This window comes from Coloeus monedula (assembly GCF_965178545.1).
Source record: "Coloeus monedula genome assembly, chromosome: 10".
Taxonomy (NCBI): domain Eukaryota; kingdom Metazoa; phylum Chordata; class Aves; order Passeriformes; family Corvidae; genus Coloeus; species Coloeus monedula.
Window position 1 is genome coordinate 3,260,779 of NC_138790.1, and position 20,895 is coordinate 3,281,673.

General features: G+C 46.6%; 1 protein-coding gene across 2 annotated transcripts; it reads right to left on the minus strand.

The window, feature by feature from the left end:
• Positions 1-4,115: 4,115 nt before the first annotated feature.
• PPP1R7 (protein phosphatase 1 regulatory subunit 7) lies at positions 4,116-20,265 on the minus strand. 2 transcript variants are annotated; one of them, XM_082287957.1, is made up of 11 exons: positions 20,193-20,265; positions 19,458-19,535; positions 19,168-19,290; positions 14,964-15,019; positions 13,955-14,020; positions 13,158-13,288; positions 12,105-12,267; positions 8,913-9,029; positions 7,528-7,632; positions 6,616-6,702; positions 4,116-4,496 (listed from the first exon to the last, which is right to left on the minus strand). In XM_082287957.1, the coding sequence occupies exons 2-11, from the start codon at positions 19,498-19,500 to the stop codon at positions 4,320-4,322; spliced, it is 1,068 nt and encodes a 355-aa protein (XP_082144083.1). In that variant the 5' UTR covers positions 19,501-19,535; positions 20,193-20,265; the 3' UTR covers positions 4,116-4,319. The 2 variants fall into 2 exon arrangements, with proteins under 2 accessions (XP_082144083.1, XP_082144084.1); XM_082287958.1 differs by lacking the exon at positions 19,458-19,535 and having other exon boundaries at positions 20,193-20,250.
• Positions 20,266-20,895: the final 630 nt, after the last annotated feature.

Sequence of the window (20,895 nt, forward strand, 5' to 3'; positions counted from 1 at the left end):
GAACCTGATGCATGGACCACCTGCCAGCTCCAGCCATGGAGCACTGGGGCTTTTCCTACGCTCCTCAACCCAGCAGACCCTCTCCTGCCCCAACCTCCTCTCCAGGATGGAAAGGAGCTGAACTCCAAGCCAAGCCTTTTTCCCTCACCTATCCTCATGCAGCTGCTGCTGAAGACATTGGCCATGCTCTTCTTGTCCAGGCTGTGTGGCTGGGCTGGGGGTGAGGTGTGTGGGGTGAGGAGCACAGTGATTCCCCAAGGATCTTGGCTGCAGGGGAACCGGGCTGTGACCACCCACCTGGGGCATTTCCATGGCCTCCTCACCCACTGCCACCATCCTGCCCCACCAGGCTGCAGTGGGGGTCATCCGTGCAGCTCCTCTGTTTCATGGCAGACCTTCGTGCCCCTTCCTTCCTCCTGGTGCTGAGGAGCAGACCCACTGGTGTCCATGGCTCGTGGACACTGCACAGCCTCACCACCCCTCCTGGCAGTGCTGGTGCCCACATCTGGGGAGACTTGGTGTCCACTCCACCAATCATCAGGAATGTTTTCAGGGGGAGAGCAAGGAGACATCAGTGGTCAGTGGTCTGGTGCACAGTTCTCCTGTCACCTCACCACCTAGGCCTCCTCTGAGTGTCCCTCTCCTCCACCACCTCAGCCAAATACATGTTGTGGAACAACCTCCTCTTGCATCTTTTCTCTGTCACTGTAGGTAAGGACTTTTCCTTGGGGTTACCCAGCTCGAAGGTGTGTCCACCAGCAAGCATGATCTGGTGATGGAAAGGTCAGAGACTCCTTCTCCACACCAGCAGCTGGGTCCAGTCCATGCCCAAGCAGTTCACATCTAAAAGACCAAGCAAACTGAGCTCAATTTTGGAACTGGAAACACCTCGAGAAGCTGAGCAGACAGGAATCTCTCACACATGGGAGGTGAATAAGGAGATAAAAAGATGCCTGCAGTGAAAGAGGTGGGAGAGCAGGAGAGCGTCACAACATGAGTGGCAGACAGGGAGAACATTGCACATGCAGTGAAGAGAAACAGCTCTTCCAATGCATCTACCACCTGAAAAAAGGAGCCTGGGAATCTGCATGTGTCCCTCATTATTGCTGGAAGGGACTTGGGAGGATCATTGAAGATCAGGTCCTGGTCTTGCACAGGATAATGAGGACCCCAAGAATCCCACCCTGCACCTGAGAGTGTTGTCCAAATGCTCGAGTTCTGGCAGGCTTAGGGCCATGACCACTGGCCTAGGGAGCCTGTTCCACTGCCCAGCCACTATTTGGAGGAAGAACTTTTTTATAACATCCAGTCTAACCCCCCCCCTCATTTGGCCTTTTTAATAATATCAGGTTGTTCCTCAGAAACGAGGTGGCTTTTCATCATTACTTTCAAGAGCGGCAGTGAAAAGAAACACCAAACAGCCTCAGCTTCTCCAAGCTGCTCCTGGCTAAAATCAAGGTGGGCAAAGCATCTCTTTGCAGAAGCCATTGACAACCAACACCAGCTCTTCTGACACAAGAGCTTCTTCTGGGCACCAATGAAGCAGGAGAGAGACATCTGCTAACTTCACCTAAAAACATCAGAGACCCACTCCTCAAAGCAAGGGAACAGGCTGGGCCTCCTGTTCCTACAGTAAGGATGGATCAGTGTGGGGATAAAATATTCTTGGGCCATGAAGAGAGGGAAATGTGCCACGAAGAGCCTGAGCTTCTCAATATTGCACCACTCAGAATGTCCCCAGCTGGGGTCCTCAAAAAGGCCAAGCCCCTCCTGGGAGGGTGGCCCTGCCACCACACTGTGACCACCAACCAGGCACTTGGTGAGCACACAGAGCAGCTGTAAGAGACCTGCACCAAAAGATGACAACACACCTGGGATTGCAGCGAACGTGCAGTCATGCTTGGGACCTGGAACACCAGGACTGTGCTGGGGAATTGGGGCAGAGCTCTGCTGAGCTGGGCACAGGGGCACAGGTGCTGACCTTCACCCAGTTCTTTTCCAGCAGCTCAGCTTCTCGGGCACTTTCGGCCAAGCCCCCAAACTTGAGCCAAATTCCAGCTTCGTTTACACCCTTTGCAACTCCTACCAAGTCAAGAGGGTTGCATGTCAGCATTGAATTTTGCTTGATTTGGGTCCTGTAACTTCCCAAAGCCCCGGTCAGACCAGCCAGGAAGGCTCGGGTGACATGTGCCAAGCACAGAATCTCCCTAAGGAAAAATATCTGTGTCCTGAAAAGCTCTGGGATGATCTACCCCACAAAAACCCCTCCATCACACAGAGAAGTCCTTATGACATCTGGAGCATGTGGACACGTATCTCTGCTGAGGAGGCAATGCAGCCCCAGCTCTCCAGAGCAATGCAGCAGCGCTCCTTTGGAGCAACATCTGGTTCTCACCCCTGGCAGACAGCAACAAAATCCTCCAACCCCCACAACAGCCCAACAGGCACCTCTGAGCCCCATGGTGGAGCTGGGGAGGGAGCGTGGTGGGGAATCAGCCACAAGGCCAGGCACAGTTTGAGAAGCTGGATGAAGGCACTGGGGTCTGTTGCATCCTGCCCCTCTCCTGCAGCTCCCAACACGAGCCCCAAACCGGCAGCTTTTACCCTCATACCTGCTGCCCAGGCCCTTGCCCTGCTTGTTCCTCCCACAGAGCTGGATCTGAGTGCCAGCAGGTGCAGGGCAGAGGGGTCCTCCCATCCTAAGGCTGCTTCTCCTCCAGTGGGGAGAGAGTGGGAAGTGCCACCCTGTTGCTCCTGTTGATGGCCAGGCTCCCTGTGTAGGAGGGGCAGAGTCTGGGGACAGGAGGAGGAGGACGGTGGATGGGTGTGCAGGCATCTGCCCCATTTAGAAATACCTTCCTCCAAGCAGCCTGGAGGAGGCCCTGCCTTTGTTTGAGCTGGAGGTGGAGCTCTGTGTGGCCCTGAGCAAAGAGGGTTCAGTGGGACTCAGGGAGAGGCAGTGAGGGGGACCAGGTCCCCCTTGCACCCTGGAGGGGCTGGTGCCCAGCCAAGGCACAAGGATTTTGGGGCACCAGGGAAGATTTAAGCACTGTGTTCACCTCACACCTACAACAAAACAGTTTGTGTTGGTTTTTGCAGCTCTGGGTAAAATCCCAGCTGTGTTTTGCCTGCCAGCCAAGGGACATGCCACCAGCCCAGGAACAGTGTGGGGGTACAGCACCAAGGGCCACAGAGTGACTGAGATCCTGCTTTTACAGTCCCCATGGAGAGCTCGTGGCACCTTTGGGCACTCAAAGCAGCTCCTCTCCCCCCATTCCCAGTTCAGTGGCATGGTGGGGTGCAGGTTCCCCAGTCAAGCCCAGTCACCACCCCACCTCCAGCAGCAGCACAACCCACAGCAGAGCTGCCAGTGAGCAAATGTAACACGGCCCACAAAAGGGAACTAAAATCTTTACAGGGCCACACTGTCCTGCTTAATATTCCTTGTCTCCAGCTGAAGAAGGAATTCATCCCCCTCTTCCTAAAATTCAAAGCCATGTCAAACTACCAGCAAGAGCAAATTTGCAAGCACCCCTCCTGTGTTTTCCTTGCTCCCCTGGACTGATGACATGCCTGTTGGACAAACACAGCAGCAGATGGCAAGTGCTTCCAGGAGTTTTTCTCTCTGCTGGAGAGACACAGTTCAACTGCCCAGATCAAACACAGGTGCAGAGGGACAGCAATGCCACACTGCCATCTTCAGTGGAAGCAGGATGTGATTCATACTTTCTGATGGCAAACACTGTCTGCAACAAAGTGCTTCCAACCCCTTACCTTGCCCACCATTAATATATTAATACCAGTTTGTCCCCAGTGCTCTCAGGAGCTTGGAGCTGTGTTTAAAAACATGAGTACAAAAAGGCTACTCTGCCTGCAGCCCCATGTCCTACCACCAGGTGTTTAGCACTGACTCATACCTGGAAACTAACCTGGCTGGGGATCTTCATCAGATCTTTTTCCATTTTTACAGACCACTCTTGAGCCTGGATGTGGCATTTGCAAGGACATTCCTATTCTGAACATGTGTCACAGAGTCAACACCGGTCAGCAAGTGGCTGCAAACACTTTCTGGTAAAACTTCCCCACAAAATAAAAAACACAGGCACAGTGAAGGCTCTTGTGTTAAGATTTAATAATAATAATAACAACATTTCAAAAACAATGAGTGCATTGTACACGAGATCTGGTTTCAGTGCTTTTTATTGACTATTTGCCCTGTGTGTGTCAGTGTACTGAAGACCTGGGGAGTGGTGAGTGGATAAAAAACCCCGCTGGGACATTTCTTGAAGGAGGGCAGGAGAGAGAGGGCAGCAAGAGGCTCAGAATCGAACGAATGTGGCATCGATCTGCCGGACAGTGGGGAGGGCCAGCATGATTTTGCGCCGGTACTGGGGGTCCTTCTGCAAGGGGTTTCGCTCCAGGTATACAGTCTCCAAATTCTTGGCTCCTTTCAGCTCATCCAGGTCGCTCCAGCTCTCAACGAGGTTGTCATTCATCTGCAGAGCACACACAGGCATGGTCACACCCACAGGCAGCCTCAAGCCAGGCGTGGCTGGCAGGAAAGCAGTCATGGTGCTGCATCACTGCTACCAGGGCTGCACAGGCTTCACGCTCATGAACACCTTGTCTACAAGATCCTTCTGCCCCTGGAACCTCTGAGATGAGCTTTCCTGTCTCACATCCCAGGCCTCCGTACTAAACCCAGCTCCCCCACGCTGCCCTGGCTGCTGGTCAGATGCTCCACCCTTCAGACAGCAGGTCCAGTCTAACCACCAGGCTAGGAAAGACCCTGCAAGGCAGCAGGCCAGTCTCTACACCATCTCCCACTCCACTGTGCATTTATGCGCTGGAAATCTTTATATCGTAATTTATTTCCACTGTGACATTCATCTTTGCTTTTATGACTTCCCAGGAAACATTAAAAAAAGTCCCAAACCGACAAGAAAAGCAACATTTTCCTCTCTCCTCTACATAAATTTCCCTTCTACGTTCCAGAGGAAATGCCAAGCTCTCTGATTTGGGTTCTTCTCCTGCCTCATTGTTGGCTCAGCAATTCCACACAAAAGAATAAGTGCTTCAGCTGTCCAACAAGGAAGCAAAGCTGCAAGGCAACCCTGAGACAGTCACTGTAGCAATGCCACCTTCAAATAAAATACAGAAAACCTCATTGGATTGTCTCATTCTGCCTACAGCTCATCACAATGTTACTTTAGCAAGCCTCTCAACCTTCAGATGTCTCAGTCCCTCCACTGGGAAACTGCTAGAAGACTATCACAGTGTCTAGGATTTTGAATTCTGTTTACTTAAGGAGTTAAAGGACATTTTTATGTGGCTTCAACTGTGCAGTCAGTGAAAAAAACCCATAAACTGGGAGATACAACACTGGTTTCCACTGAAAATTCTGCCCTGCTCCTTTTCAAACAAGTGAGTTTTTTTAAACATAGTGTTGAACAAATATAGGAGGGCATTTTCTGTGCTCAGCAAACAGATTTTGGCCAGTGTTCTGCTCTGACAAAGGACTCTAACCACACTGGTGTTTTTGCAAAGGAATCCAGCCAAGTTCAGATCTGGCCTGTCCCTTCAGTACAAGTGCAACCAGTGCAGACACCTCCTGTAAGCAGAGCAACAGCAAAGAGGAAGACAGGAAGAAATTGCCCAGGATCAGGACAGGCCCCACAGCAGCCACACTGCACTGCCTCACTTCTACTGCCCAAAAGGTGTCATGTTAAACAGGCTTCTCAGTCCTGCTCCTTGAAGGGTTCCTTACAGACAGGCATGGACAGGTAACACCACCAGCTGTCTCCTAAGCCACACTGCAAGATGAGGAAAACAATCTAAGGAGCCTGGACTCCAGACTCCAGCTGGGTTTCATTTGAAGCTGCTTTCCACTCCTTTTCTCTCAGCATCTTCCCAAGAGTTTAAATCCAAATGACAGACATTATACAGCACAACTCTTTTTCTCAGCCTTGAATGCAGAAACTCTCCAAGAGCTGCAGCACATACCAGCTCATCAACATCTGCTGCTGCTCCTCTATTTTTTCAGGTGAGCAGATGTGTACACAGCTCCCAAACACGGCATGGTGCTGATGCTTCAGGACAGGGTTATCTCTGTGAATTTCCTGACCTGACTTAGGAAAGCCAAAGAGCTCAGCAATTCAGAAACAGAAGCAACCCTAAGCTGTTATCCTCCTCATAGGAATGGAACCAGAAGATGGCTTCGTTTTCTTCACATTTGTAACACCATAAACATACCAACTCTGCTCTGCACAAGCTCTGTGCTTCCCCTGTTACTTTGTCATGCTCACTTACAGAAAGAGGGGTTGTAGAAATAGGACATGTGGGGCTGTTTCATAACCAACCTGAGTGTGAAGGCAGGGCCCATTTCCTAGGCAGACACAGGCTTCTTACTGCACAGCAAAGACATTTTTAAGCTTTGCCCTTTCCCTAGGGAAAACCACCACACACTCTATCCATGCAGACTGTCAAGCTCTTAAAGCTGATCACCAGAACTAGAGGAGCTCACTCCAAGGCCCACAGGTGTACATGCTGCCCATCAGAAGGGTTTCCCTCACTGTTGGACAGACATTTTGGGGAACAGCTCTGGCCTGTGCTTACCCAGAACTCCTGCAGCTCTGTTAGGTGGCTGATATTCTCAATCTTCTTAATTCTGTTGGATGCAATGTCCAGCATTGTGAGTTTGTTCTAGACAAAGCAAACACAAAAATATAGATCAGATTTCCTTTCATCTTCCCTGTGCCACTTTTTTCAGGCCCAGAGTTGGAAACTGTCAGGAGCAGACACATTATTGCCAGCTGCTCACATTCAGCTCAACTCTTACTGCCTATATCCAACAAGGAAGATTGTTTTCAATTCAGGTGGGCTACTGACCCCCACAGAAGCCGTGTGACAAAAATGAAGGCAGTTACCTGCTGGATGGCAACTGCCAGCCAAGGGCTCCTAAAAAGTGAGCTTTCCTCAAAGTACACTAAGAGGAGGATTAAAAATCAGATCCCAAGTGTCCCCTTGAGCAGCAGAGTGGAACAAACTCTTAGCAGCAGGAAACTCAACAGCTTTTCTAAAACTTTTGCTGAGTGAGAATGAAAATGATACAGGCTTCCACGAAATTCATCCCATCCAGAAAGCTGGACATGTACACTGACAGGAAGGCAAGCTGCATGCCATGGCTGGCCTCTCTCACTCCCAGCTCCAGTTTTTTCCTATAGAAAAGCACTCCTGGTTATCTGAAAGGCTGCAGCAGCCAGCCAGCTGTGTCTTCCCCTGGCTGAACATCAGCCAGGCTACTGCTTCAGCCACATCTTGGGCTTCCCTTCCCCACGTCATGAAAATAATTCTACTCCAGAATATCTGGAGGAGCTTTACTCACACGAGATATTTTAACATCTCTCAAGAGACTCAGGAACCCACATGTAACTGGGGAAACCGAGGAACAAAAACCTCTAGAAAAACCACCAGCACAAGCAGCTTAGGGCAGCAATTGTGTAGCAGAGTCAGCAAAAGCCTGCTCACATTGTTCTCCAGTCCCTCGATGACTTCGATGCCGTTGTGGCTGATGTACAACTCCCGCAAATTCACCAAGCTCTGCAGCCCTTCAATCTTGGTCAGACGGTTATTCTGGAAGTGTAGCAGGCTGTTTAGCACCACTCCAAACAAACTCAAACCCAGGGGACTCACTGGGGGAAATCCATTTCTCTAAAGAATGGCTGGGAAGGGGAAATAGTCTGCTTGGGCCCACACTGATCTTGTGAACTCAGCTGTTTGATCTCTGCACCACTGATGCATGAGGAAGTTCCATGGGAGTCCCAGTCTCCAGGAAGAATCAGACTCTGACCTTCCCATCAGAAGTTGCAGCCTGAAAGTTTTCTGCTTGGTGTCTTTACGAACAACAGGCCTGTGCAAGAACAGCATTCATTCTGTAGGTCTTTATAAATGGGAAGGTCAGAGGGGAAGTTACAGCACCTTAATTCCACTGCACCCTGCTGTAGCTAATTCTTTATGTCCTATGGAATAATGGTGCATACAGGTACCACAGCATGTAGTCAGTGTGTCCTGCCAACAGCTTTAAGAGATACTAGCATGCACAAGCATTGTCATATGGATAAGAAGGAGACTTGGTGAAAGAAATCAGCTGAGTAATTTTTATTCCACCTTTTAAAAAGGAAGAAGCTTTTCAAAAGCTCATTAAGGACAGACTGCATTTAGCACAGGCTTGTTCACATTTCTTGCCTCTTCAGTAAGAAGGCAGTGACACTGAGCCACTGTCATTGTAGGGACTCCCTGGCGTAACACTTTCCATGTTATTGTAATACATTAGGAAACAGTGTTTCAGGAAGGAAATGGGGAATAACATCCATTTCCTGTTCTTTCTTCCATGAAAATCAAGTATTTGTTTTATAATTTTATCAGTGTCTGTCAATCTCAAGTAGCATGAAAGGATGAAAAAAAACCAACACAAAGAAGATCACATTTCCTTCCAGCACAGGAGTTTGACCCTAACACTGCTGACCTGCTAATGGGGGCTTATGAGAAGGCTGAAGAGGAATTTTTCACAAGGGTATGTAGTGGTAGGACAAGGGGGAATGGCGTTAAGCTGAAGGAAGGCAGGTTTAAATCAGATGTTAGGAAGAAATTCTTCCCTGTGAGGGTGGGGAGGCCCTGGCACAGGTTGCCCAGAGCAGCTGTGGCTGCCCCATCCCTGGAAGTGTTCAAGGCAAGGTTGGACAGGGCTTGGAGAAGCCTGGTGTAGTGGGAGGTGTCCCTGCCCATGGCAGGGGCTGGGATGGGATGAGCCTTAAGGTTCCTTCCAACCCAAACCATTCTGGTGATTCAGAAGAGCTGCTCCTAAATCACAGGGTGGTTCATGTCACCGAGGCTTTTCAGAACACAACCAATACCTGTATACTGAGCACAGTCAGGTTTGTCAGTGCATCCAAGTTCTGGAGCTTGGTGATTTTATTCTTTCCAAGGAACAGACTGTCAAGATTGGCCAAGGTGTCAATGTTTTCAATTGCCTGTGAAATGACCAGAGGAGACAGCGTTATTGCAGTGATGCAAAACTGCACCAGGCAGCTGTGGCTGTCATTTTGTAGCCACATTATAACCATGTGGTATATCCTGGGTAGAAGACACTTGTTAGTGAAGCAAGAAAAATCTGTCACTTGTGAATGGAAAGAGAATCTGGGAAGAAAAAGCACAATTTGTAAATTTAATCCTGCACATCAGTGACTGCATAACACAGAGGCAGGTTGTTCAGCTTCTCTGCCATAAGCAAAGCTAACTGTCTCACAGGTGGATGTGTTAATAGATTTAAGTACTGGCCATACAGTCACGAGTCTGGCAGAACACACCCACACCAGTCTGAGTGATATGCACTTTTTAAATACACATGCAGCTGGGAGAATACAGACACTGTACCAGTTTAGTCTGAGCTGAGCCTTCAGTAAGAGAAAATAAGGATGTCTGTGAAGCATCAAGGATATTACAAAGGAAGGGAGAAAGCATGAACAAAAAATGAAAAAAAAGGGAAAAGGGTAGGATTACAAAAGCCTCCTGCAAACAAAAGGAAACACTTTTATTTTGCAGGGAAAAGGCTCTGAATTAAAAACCCAAGATGCTGTTAAAAGCCACAAGGATTTTACAACCAGACTTCAGCTCAAAGTAAAACAATAATATGGACACAGGCACACCCAGAGCTGTGTGTCTGTGCTCAGGTGGGTTGTGACATCTCAGCTTTTCTTTTCCACGTGCTTCTTGCCTGCCAAAGTTTCAAAGCAGTAGTGCTGGTGAGCCAGGCTGCTGAGTCCTAGCACCACTTGGATTACTCTGTGTGTGTGTGTTTACCTGTGCAAGTAATAACATGAGGAGGAAGAAGAAGATGGACACTCAGGAAAGGTAAGAAGCTTTTCAGCCTCTATCCCACAACTGCCAAAAGACTGAACATACAGTGTTAATCAACTCAAATTTGCATTCACCCCCCTTCTAGCCTATGGACTTAGCCCTGTTTTGACCTTGCAAGAAAAAGAATAGATTGGTTGCTCATTGGCAGCTTCTCCAGCCCTGAGGAGGAAATACTGATGACTCAGGACAGGGAGAGGAACGGAACAGATGGACATGAGGGAACAAAAACTTAAGGAACAAGCAAAGAAGTGCTTACATTTTAGTTGCCTCAGTCCAACTTCAGGAAAAAAAACATTAAATATGTCAGCTCAAGCACAAAGTTCTGCTCCCCACCATTCATTTAGAAGAAACAGAACAGAAAGTGCTAAGTCATGGGGGATTCCAAGATAAGGGTACTCTGAGAGGTTTGAGTGTGCAGCAGAGTAGGCAAGAACAGCCCTACTGCAGCAGCTTCCATGCACAGGGAAGCAGTCAAACAGGCACCTCAGAGCCAAGAACACTGCCTGAGGAGTCCACAGGCTTGTACCCTAGAGAGTTAAGGATATGCCCACCTGTAAAGCACACAGCCAAGCCACCCAACTCCAAGAAAAAGCTAGCACAGGAGTTCTAGGTGCCCCCAGACAGCATGAGATTTCTTTGTGCCAAGCCAAGTCACAGGTTACTCACTCCAGCAGAGCAACTAGAAGCATGGAGCACTGCTGTTTGAAGAAGTCAGAACAGAATTAACAGACAAACAGAAAAAAAATCATTCAAAATAAAGCAATTTAAGAAGCTTGTGTTACCCACACAGTGACAATTCCAGGGTTTTTTTGTTTGTTCTGTTAATACGCTCAGGCTCAACACTGAGAAAATACACACAAAATAAATCTAACCTCATTGTTAAAAAGATATTCCTTGGCTTGATAACATTATTGACCATGTACTGCCCAAGTATCAGCTCAGAAATCTAGCTGGATCTCTTTTTTTTCCAGAAGATAATGATGCTTAGATACAGAATACAGTACAGCTTTGCTTAACACAGCTTTTGTAATGTAAGGATCAGTGTGCTGAGCCTGTCCTGCTTCTGAAAAAAGCCAAGTGCTTCTCTCCATAACTCCTGTTCCCCCATCCTGTGTGAACTCTAAGGTTCCTAATCCCTCATCTGGCCTGGCTTATGTTCTCAAACTCTAGATTTATTCCCTCAAATAATTTCATTTCCAAAGCAGAAATTCCTGGAAAACAATTCAGTCCACTTTAGCTTTAGGAGAAAACCAAAATTTTTCCTCTTCAAAAAAAGCAGCACACATTTCTGCCTTAGAGGGCTGTTTTTAACAGCTGAAGTTTCCTTCTTTTCTACAAAGACAAGTGTTCTTCCACAAGTCCTGAAATAAAAAGGACAGATCTTTTCCTAAACTCTTCTTTCAGCATAACTAGTAATTTCTCAGAGACTATAAATGGGCAGCACCAACTTACACCAGATTGATTGAAATGCCCTCATCTTTAATGAGTATTTTCTAAAGAGCATGTAATTTAAAAAGCTTAAAGAAAAAAAAAAGGTTATTTTGCATGTTTTGTGTCATCTGTCTGAGCAGTTCTCTTATGAACTGAGCAAATACAGAGAATCACACCTTAGGGACAGGAGAGACTACTCAGAACTGCTCTCCTGTAAGTGGCACAGATTTTAAATGGAAAAAAGTCCCAAACTGCACAATAAAACCCAAAAGCAATCAGCAGTACAGTACCAAGTTTTAGTTTTTAAAGCCATTTCAGAGCAAAGCCTCAAGAAAATCTTTTTCCTAAACAAGACTGACTGCCATAGGTGGCTGCCAATTACACCTGCAAATCAAACTCATTTTGCATTCAGTAGGTTTCATTGCCTCAGCACCAGTCTGTAGAAAGGTAAGAGAAAACAATTGCTAGTTTTGATAGGCTTGGCTCTAGCAGGAAGCAACCATCACCTGCAAAAGGAAACACACAAAGGATCCACGAGTTCATTCAAGACAGAAGTTCACAAACGGTGATTTAGCAGCCAGACACTAATGCATAATGAAAGGCTCCAGCATGCACAGCAATAAGCACAGTGAGTGACTGGAACAGTAAAAAACCAACAAAACTGCAAATCAAATCAATGCAGGGCACTTTCAGAAAATGCCAATCTCACACCAAAGAGCTCAAAACTCTCCAGCTAACATCTCAAAGAGCAAACCTACCCGAATTCGGTTGGATCCCAACTCTAACATCTGTAGCATCTGCAAGTTGCTCAAATTCTCAATTTTGCTGATTTTGTTGTTGACAAGAAAGAGTTTTTTAAGTTGGGTAAGCCGATCTAGTCCTTCAATGTGTCGCAGAACATTAAAGGAGATGTCCAGGATCCTGAGGTAAAACAAACCAGAGGTGTCATCAGTCCACCAGGCATGGATGATGATTCTGAAAAGGGCACTTGTAAATTGGTGGGGAATCTCACTGTCTGCAGAGATCAAGCCTTTGCTAGGCCTTGAAGCTAAAGTCATGAATGTCATGTCTTTTTAGCAGAAAATACAACAAATACAACTTTCAAAGTACTTCTGTAGTGTGTTAGGAAAAAAAAAACCAAAACAAAACATCTGCCACATGCAGAAGACAGCCATTATTTTGCCCAGCCATGGAGCTGCCACTGTGGGAGGAAGCCAATCTGCATTTACCTTGTTGAAGGTACATGCCTACAAGATCTCCTTTGGACAGGACCATGTCAAGGCCTCCCCTGGGCAGGAAGCAGTTGTGATTGTGAGAAGTAGGCCAGTCCTCGCCCCAATGGGAACAGTTTTGTAATGTATCTCCAGAGTGATCCCAGGCAAATGCCAGAAACTCAGAAACTTGGAAGGGTACTTACTCCTTCCATAACACTCTAAAAAAAAATCATAACCTTACCTGAAATCTCTTGTCATTTTTGCAGGAATAAAAACCTGTTACACAGAGCTCTGGCTGCAAGAGCAAAGGGGGCCTGAGAGCTCCCACACAAGCTGCAACCACCTGCCATTCTCAGTGCCTTACACAGCACAGGTTTCATTTCCAGCTGCCTATTCCTGGGGAGCTTATGGATAATGAAACCAGTTTACTGCACAGGTTAAATATCAATAGAGAATAGACATTATTATCCTTCACAGAGCACCAAAACAAATTCTGAGAGAGGCCTGGGTGATAAACACTGGAATAAGTGCAGCATGAGTAACACAGTGAGTAGCAAACCACCCCCAACCTAATCCTGGTGATTCCCCTGGACTCACTCAAGTTCTGCCAGAGACTCCAAGTTCTCAATCTTCCGAATTTGATTGTCATAGAGATCCAGCTCCCGCAAGGTCTGCAATTGCTCCAGGTTTTCAATGCGCTTGATCAAATTCTGACGGAGACATAGGGTCTAATTGTTGAGGAAAAGTTTAAAAAGAAACAGGAAAATTGATATGAAGGATTGCATGTAATGCCTTTAGGCTTCCAGATAAAGAGGTGTGTGTGTGTGAGGGTTTCCCCATGAAGTTTTACTGGGAATTTGTTTGGTTGTTGGTGGTTTGTTGGGTTTTTTTTGGTCTGGTTTTTTTTTTTAATACAATCTTTTCTTGGTTTACTCCAATTCTACAGAAGGAAATCTTTCAACCACAATAGTCAGACACTGTAACAGCAGCCCAGAGAGGGTACATAATCTCTGTCCTTGGAAATACTCAAAAGCTTAAATGAGAAGGCCTTAAGCAACATGTTCTAACTGGGCCTGCTTTGAGGGTTTTACTGGACACCTCCAGAGATCCTTTCCCATCCACATTATTCTATGTTCAGTCTGCTATGTTAGTCCAGGATGTCCCTCAGGATGTGCCCCGATGCATTGTCTCTCATCCATTTCCAAAACAAACTTTCAAAATCCCAGGATTTTTATTACTACTTGACAAATAGGTGAACACTACCTTCTTCAGCTAAAAAGGAAGTGAACTCACTAAATCTCAGCCAAAAAGGGGCTCTGTATCTGTCCTCTTATAGGTTAGATCCACAAAACCCTTAGTTCCAAGAGGCATTCTCTGTTCCCTAGGACTGTTACCTTCACTTTCTTGAGCACCTCAAATCCTTCAATCTTCCCAATTCGGAAATGATTCAAGTCAACATCCTTAAAGAGAAATGGAGGGATTTAGCAGTTGTTTCAAAACAAATTTGGTCTTTAAAGATCAAACTGGTACTTTGTTCTAAGGAAATTATAGTCTTACAAAATGCGTAGCTCATTAAAACTTCCCTTCAAAGAGCATTTGCAAAATGGGTTTGGCACATGATTTTACCACCACAGGTGAGGCACATGGCCTAAGCTTGTCAACTGCAAATGCAGTACCTGTGAAAAGGCAACAGCCCTTTCCCAAGTCTCGGAGCATTGCCAAAATTAGAAATCTTCAGAAATGTATTGAGATGGAAAAATTCTTGCATAAATAAAGATTTGCATAAAATTCTCTTACCTACTTTTCTAGGGCTTAACTGGAACACCAGTTGCCAGTTCCAGGCCTCAGATGAGCAGGAACCACTGACAGTTTGAACAACCAGTGGTTCTGTGAACGTTAATTCTGCACTGGGAATCAGCTGAGGCACTTCCCATCTGTGCTGTTCAGCCCCAGATGCTCCAGTTTTGCAAGTCAAAGAGAAACGGAGCACTTCCCCATCCAGCTCAAACACTGCGCCCCTTAGGGGCTCATGAGGTTGCCAATGCCAAGGCTCTGGGCTGGGTAAGTCACTGTGCCTGTTCCAAATCACAGGGCTCACAGCAGCAAACAGCTCATTGAACATACTCTCTGAAGCTTGTAGCAATACCTCTTGCAGCACAGACACACTTTCAGCACCTCGACGCTTGATTTCAAATTCTAAAGTACGAACAAAATGTTTCAGCTAGCGATCAAGAATAAAACACCTCTACTCCTAGTCTAAAAGCTCTGAATCAGTTCTGGGGAGGATCACAGCAGCCAGCACCTTCAGAAGAATTAGCTCTTTTAACCAGGTTTCAATACTTGCCTTTGCCTACCTTTGCTTCCTGCCGTATAAAGCCCGTAAGGACAAAAATCTGCCTTTACCTCAGCTTCTGGGTCCAGGCTAATAGTCTCCATGTCCACTGGTGTCTCCGCTTCTCCTGCAGGAGAAGCAAATCCATTATGAACTTCTGTACCACGTAGCTAAAGGCAGGGTAACAGCTGGCATCCAGGGAGACCAAGAGAGCAAATGCTCCTCAGGAGAAGAAACACATGAGATGCACAGTTCAGACATTCTGCTTCATTAAAACCACACTTCACCTACTTGGTTTTCAATGTGACAGCCAGTTACGGAAAAAAAAACTTTCTTAAAGCAGAATTTCATGCTCAGATGCAAAAGACACACAGACCAGCACCTTGCCTGACCTGCCTGTGTGGTTGCTGAAAACTGTTGGCTCAAGACTGGGTGGGATGCCTTTCCTTCACACCTAGGGCCATCATCCCTCTGAAGACACATCATCCAAAGTGTCTGTGCTCCTCTGACAACATAATAAAACCCTGCCAAGAAGGAATCTTAACTGTCTAGTGAGATGACCAGGGATGACCAAGCATCTCAACAATCCCAGCCTTCAGGCTTTTTTTTATCAGCACTGCCACCTTATGTGAACACTTCTGCATGGATCTCCCTTCCTTCGTTTGGCTGAACTCCCTGCTATGCCAGACAACACTGCTTATCCCACTGCATGAATTTTCTTGGGAAATGCTTTTATAGCTCTGGAAGACACCCCAGCATTTGCTGTGCTTCTACCACAGTACATGAGGGAGGGAAATTTACTGGAGAATTCATGCTGAATAATTCATGCCAATTCCCGTTTGTTGGAGATGGTGTGCTGGTTGCATCAATTTCTGAAAGAAAACAAAGTCTAATTCAGCTTTGCAAAATTGACGTACAACATGCAAGCTTTTTTTACTTCATGTGCAGAGCTTCTGTATGTACTACCAAAAATCCAAGCAACTTTAATTACAGTCACATCCCAAAGGCTTTGCACTAACTCCTGCATGTATGCAAGCTCATTCCCTTAACCCAGCAGCAGTGACTATTTCCACAGCCCAGCAAGGTTACAACATCCCTGTAAAATGCCAAGTATTCCTATTTAATGAGTGCTTCTCCTACTAATGCTTGGCCTTGTAAGCAGTAGCACAGGCACAAACAGTACCAGCATCACCATTTTTAATGCTACCATCCAACTCCAAGGGTTTGGTGGTCCACAAATCATCACTGACTTTCCTGCATTTGGGCTGTTGCTCTTGCCTGGGCATTTAAACAGGAAAGAGACTCGCTAAACTGATTCACAGAAATTAAGACTGAAACAGCAATCTCCTATTTCAATTTTTTTTTTTTTTAAACAGCACAAATTAGCAGGAAACAAATTATATTTCAGGAATGCAAAATGAGCTTGTAGGCTTGGGAAAACAGAAATGCCAGCAAAACTGACACACATACACGTGCCTGTCAGCAATTAGCAGTGGGCAATGCTTGCATTTTCTTATTTTAGTTCCAGACCAGGAGCTATGCTCTTCAGCAAGGGAGTGGGATGCCCTACCCTGCTGCTATCAAGGCTGCACCTCTTTGACCTGTTTCTTGGGTGCAAAGACTGTCAGTGGGAAGTGCTCCAAGCCAAACAAGCAGTCTTGCTGAATTTATAGCCCACAGGAACAGTGCCCAAGTTTGGAACAACAGTTATTTGAGACATCACATGAAAAAAATCCACATTATGCCCCTTGCATTGAGTCATACTGGCAGTAATTTAGTGTTCACAGTAAAGGAACTTTTTGAGTTTCAAGTTCTTTGAGATTTTAAAGTTGTCCAACAGAAAAGCCAATCATACACTTAGTAAAAAAAAAATCTTCAATAAAAAAACCCATTCAAGTAAAAAAAATTCTTTGTTTGGCTAGCAAGGTTGATTATTTGAATTTATAAACATTTGATTCAGGTAATGTGTTAAATACTCTGTTCTGGGGCCTGTCAAAGGGTAGCTCCTCTTAATTCTGACACATGGCTTTGAAAGACCACTCATGATAGCCAGCGTGGATAACAGCACTCAAATCCAACAGTGCAAAACCAAATCCCACAGGATACATATCGAATTCACTAAAATAAAAGAAATTTAAAACTGAGCACACAAGCACTGCTGTTGTGTAATAAAGCCAACTGTCATGAAGTCTATGTGCTGTGTATAAAGCACATAGAAGCCTGAGTGAGATGTGTATCTGCTATCAGCTGTAAATCAGTATCAATATGAAAATGTTAAAATATATTTTTTCTCAAAGAACAGAAAAAGAAAAGAAAAATAAGAGAGAAATGGTTCTAGTAAATTTATAGGCATTTATATATAATTTTATTTATGAACTGACTGGATATAAAAACTCTAAACTGACCCTCCTACCAGCACTTTACAGCCAGGACTGCAATTTCCCTTACAAATTGCTTTACTCCACACTTCTCAACGCTGCATGTTTCCCAAGGGGAAAAAACCATCACCATGGCAGTGAAGTTTCATAATTGAATTTTTGTGTAACCTATGCCTTGCAAGCCACATGCCTTTGCAGAGGTAGAAAAAAAAAAATTCCACCATTCAGAAAACCCAAATTCCACAGCAGGAACAGTCATTACCGAGTTACGTAAGTTCCCAGTACCACAAGCATTTCAATCAACAAAAAGCCTAACTACACTTTTTAAGTGCATATGCATGAAGAATATTATAAATAGCTCAGTTATAAGCTTTCTAACCAGAGGCTCTATTCCTCAGAGAATTAGCTAAATGATGAATTGGAAATTTCAGCTGCTCAAGCTCTTTCTACTTAAGATCTTATGTGGAAAACTCTACATTTTCCTTTCAGCTGAGAAACTCAAAGCTGGCTGCGGAAGCTATCTCAAACGTTCGAAAATTATTCCTCTGCTTGGTTCCTGCCCTAGTTTTCTGAATGCTTACAGTTTGGAAAAAGTAACAATACAGTCATTATATTAAGCAGTACACAAATGTAATTCAGCAAATGAATCTGAATGCGTTTTTCTTGCTCCCACTTGAGTAAAAGTACAGCACTTCTGTACTTCCTTTCATAGAATTCCCAGGGGAACAATGTGCAAAATATAACCTCCAACACACAGCTAGATCACGCCAGCTGAGCAAACACTCAGGATTCCAGGCATGCAAAGGAAAGCTCTGTCTGATCTGCATGGTTTTATCAATTATATAGTGCTTCGGATGCACAGCCATGACCTGCCTATGGAAGAGCATTTCTTTATGAATATTTAGGGAGTTTCAATTATCAGCAACAAATTAGACCTATATAGATCGCATTTAGTGATGAGATTTGAAATTCTAGTAACAATTTACTAGTTTGAAAAATACTTTAGCAAATCCCAATGGGCAAGGTTAAGATGAGGAGGGATCCACCACAGATGCATCAACAAAAAGAACTAAAATTTGTTTCATTCTTTCCCTTCCAGTACCAGACCAATAACAGTCACATGGACATCTCTGTCAGAAGAATGATGTTACACTTTAGATTGCACCAAAAGCTCGGGTCAAATCACCACACAGGGTCTGCAGAAATGGATCTGCTCTGACAAGTTCCATGCAAGCCACTGAAAGCCCTTCCATCAAATATTCACAGGCTTAAAAAAGTCTGTCAGTACTTCTACCCCATGTCCTAATACAAACAGTAAGATCAGTAGGAAAAGTTTAAAGCCGAGAGGATTCAAAGATATAATTTTGATATGTCTTAGAAGGTTTAAATTAAAAAAAATAAAATGGACAGATTCCTTCAATCCATCTAGAAATAGTTTTTGTTGCTTTCCAAAGGAACCTGGCAATTCTTTAGGCAAAAAGCTACATAAACTAAGGTAGAATTATGAAAAGCTCCTCGTGATTACTTCTAACGAAAATTTCCAGCATCTTTCCACATAAAGTTTCTAAATTTCCCTAAAAGAAAAATACGAATAAAGATGGTTTGCATTTTGACATTAAATATTCCAAATGGAAACATGGACGGGTAAACAAATAAGAAAAAAAAAAAAAAAAAAAAAAAAAAAAAAAAAAAATCAAAGGTCTAATATCAGTGGTTCCATAAAAAGCAGCCAACTTTATTCCAGCAATACCACCACAATTTATTGAAACTTCAAGAAGATTGCTGCGGGGCAGATTCCCGTGGATAACTAGCATGCAGCCACAAGGAGCACAAGGAACTGACGCAGGCTGTGCACACGAGGGACTCCTGGAGGTGGTGGTTGAGGCTGACACGGTACCTGCGGAGTTCTCGCCGTTCTGCTCATCCCTCAGGCTCTGCTGGCTGAGCTCTGTCACCAAGCGAACCGCCTGCTTCCTCCCCTCCTCGTCTCCCGACTCCTCCGACTCGATCCGCTTATCAACTGCACAAGACACAGAACAGCAGAATTAGGCTATTTCCAGCAGCGGGGCAGAGGGGAGGAGTAGCAAGCAGATATAATAACCAGGAGTCACATAAACGACTACGCAGTTAGTAGAAATCCTAAGTTAACTAAATGAAAGGTTTAGTCTTAAATAAAAGGCCTCTTACCCCTTGTTTCTACTTTGATTTTGGATGCACTTTTTCCTCCCATCACATCTTCCTAAAACCAACAATCTGGGAAGAAGACTGGAGGAAAAAGGAAATTTCTTAGATCAATGAAGTGCAATTCCAAAGATTACGGAGATGGAGTTAGAACTATTACATTTTAAGAGCTTTTAGGGAAAAAACCCCCAGTATCATGTACAATAGTACCAATGACACGAAGAAGTGAAGGCATCAATAAAAAAAATCCTCGCAGAATAAAGCAACCGGCTCCCCAGAACAACCTGCCAGATCCCTTCACGTTTACCGAGCCACAGCTCCGGTGGCCACCCTGGGCCTGGACCAAAAAAAAGCTCCACGCTAGCCCCCCCTCAGTATTTGCTCTCGTTTCACCAGGGGACTAAGGAAAACCAGCGCCATCCAGAAGGTTTCTTTCTTATTATCTTTACTTTTTACGTCACGGCCATCTCCACAACCCCACTCCTTCTCCCTCTAGCGCATGGAGCCCCGGGACATCACGCCATGCCGCGATAACACACACGACAGGGCATGGCCCTCTGGGCAGTGGCCCTGGGGCTGGACACACGGGGGCTGCACGACCGCGGACGGCCCACGAGCCCCCCCCCCCCCCGGCGCACAGCTGGCAGCCGCACCGCCCGGCGGCGGCGGTGCTCGAGCAGCCGGCCCCGCCGCGCCGCCCCGACCCCCGCAGCTTGGGCAGCAGCCCCGGCGGGCTCTCACCCTCCATCATCTCCTGCGGCCCCGCTCCGCTCTCCGCCGCCATATCGCTCCTCCTCCCACCGCCCCTTCCGGAAACTGCCTCCGCCGCCGCCGCAGCCAATCAGAGCCCAGCGCTGCCGCCGCGCCGCAGCCAATCAGAGCCCAGCGCTGCCGCCGCGCCGCAGCCAATCGCCCGCAGGTGGCGCGCCCAGGGGGAGGGGCATTGCCCCGCCCGCTGCCCCCCCCGCCCGCACGCGCGCCGGCTGTGCCCCGCGGCCTCCTGGGAGTTGTAGTTCTTTGCAGGAGGGGGCCGAGGAGGCCGGGACCTGCTCCCCCTCCACCAGCGCCTCGGGCCGGACGCGTTACGCGCTGCTTTCGGCCTCGTCGTTCCGCCTACAAATCCTTCGGAGGATAACTATCGTCCTGCGGAAGGGCCTTCTACCTGCAGCCTTCCGCCCCCGGAGCAGGTCGGCCGCGCTGCCTCGGGCCGACGGCCCGGAGCGCGGGGCACCGCGTGTGGCGGCGGCGGGGAAGGGGAGGCTGGCGGGAGCAACGAATTCCCGGGAGCTCGGTCTGTTTTGCCTGCTCCCGCGCTGGCGTCCCATTTGCTCCTCTCCGTGCCGCTCTCAGAACGCCTTTGCTTATTGGGTGCCGCTGCTGCTGAGTCCCGCCTGCCGTTTCCTCGCGCCCTCCGGCTGTGGCGGGCCGCCGTGAGGAGCCGCGG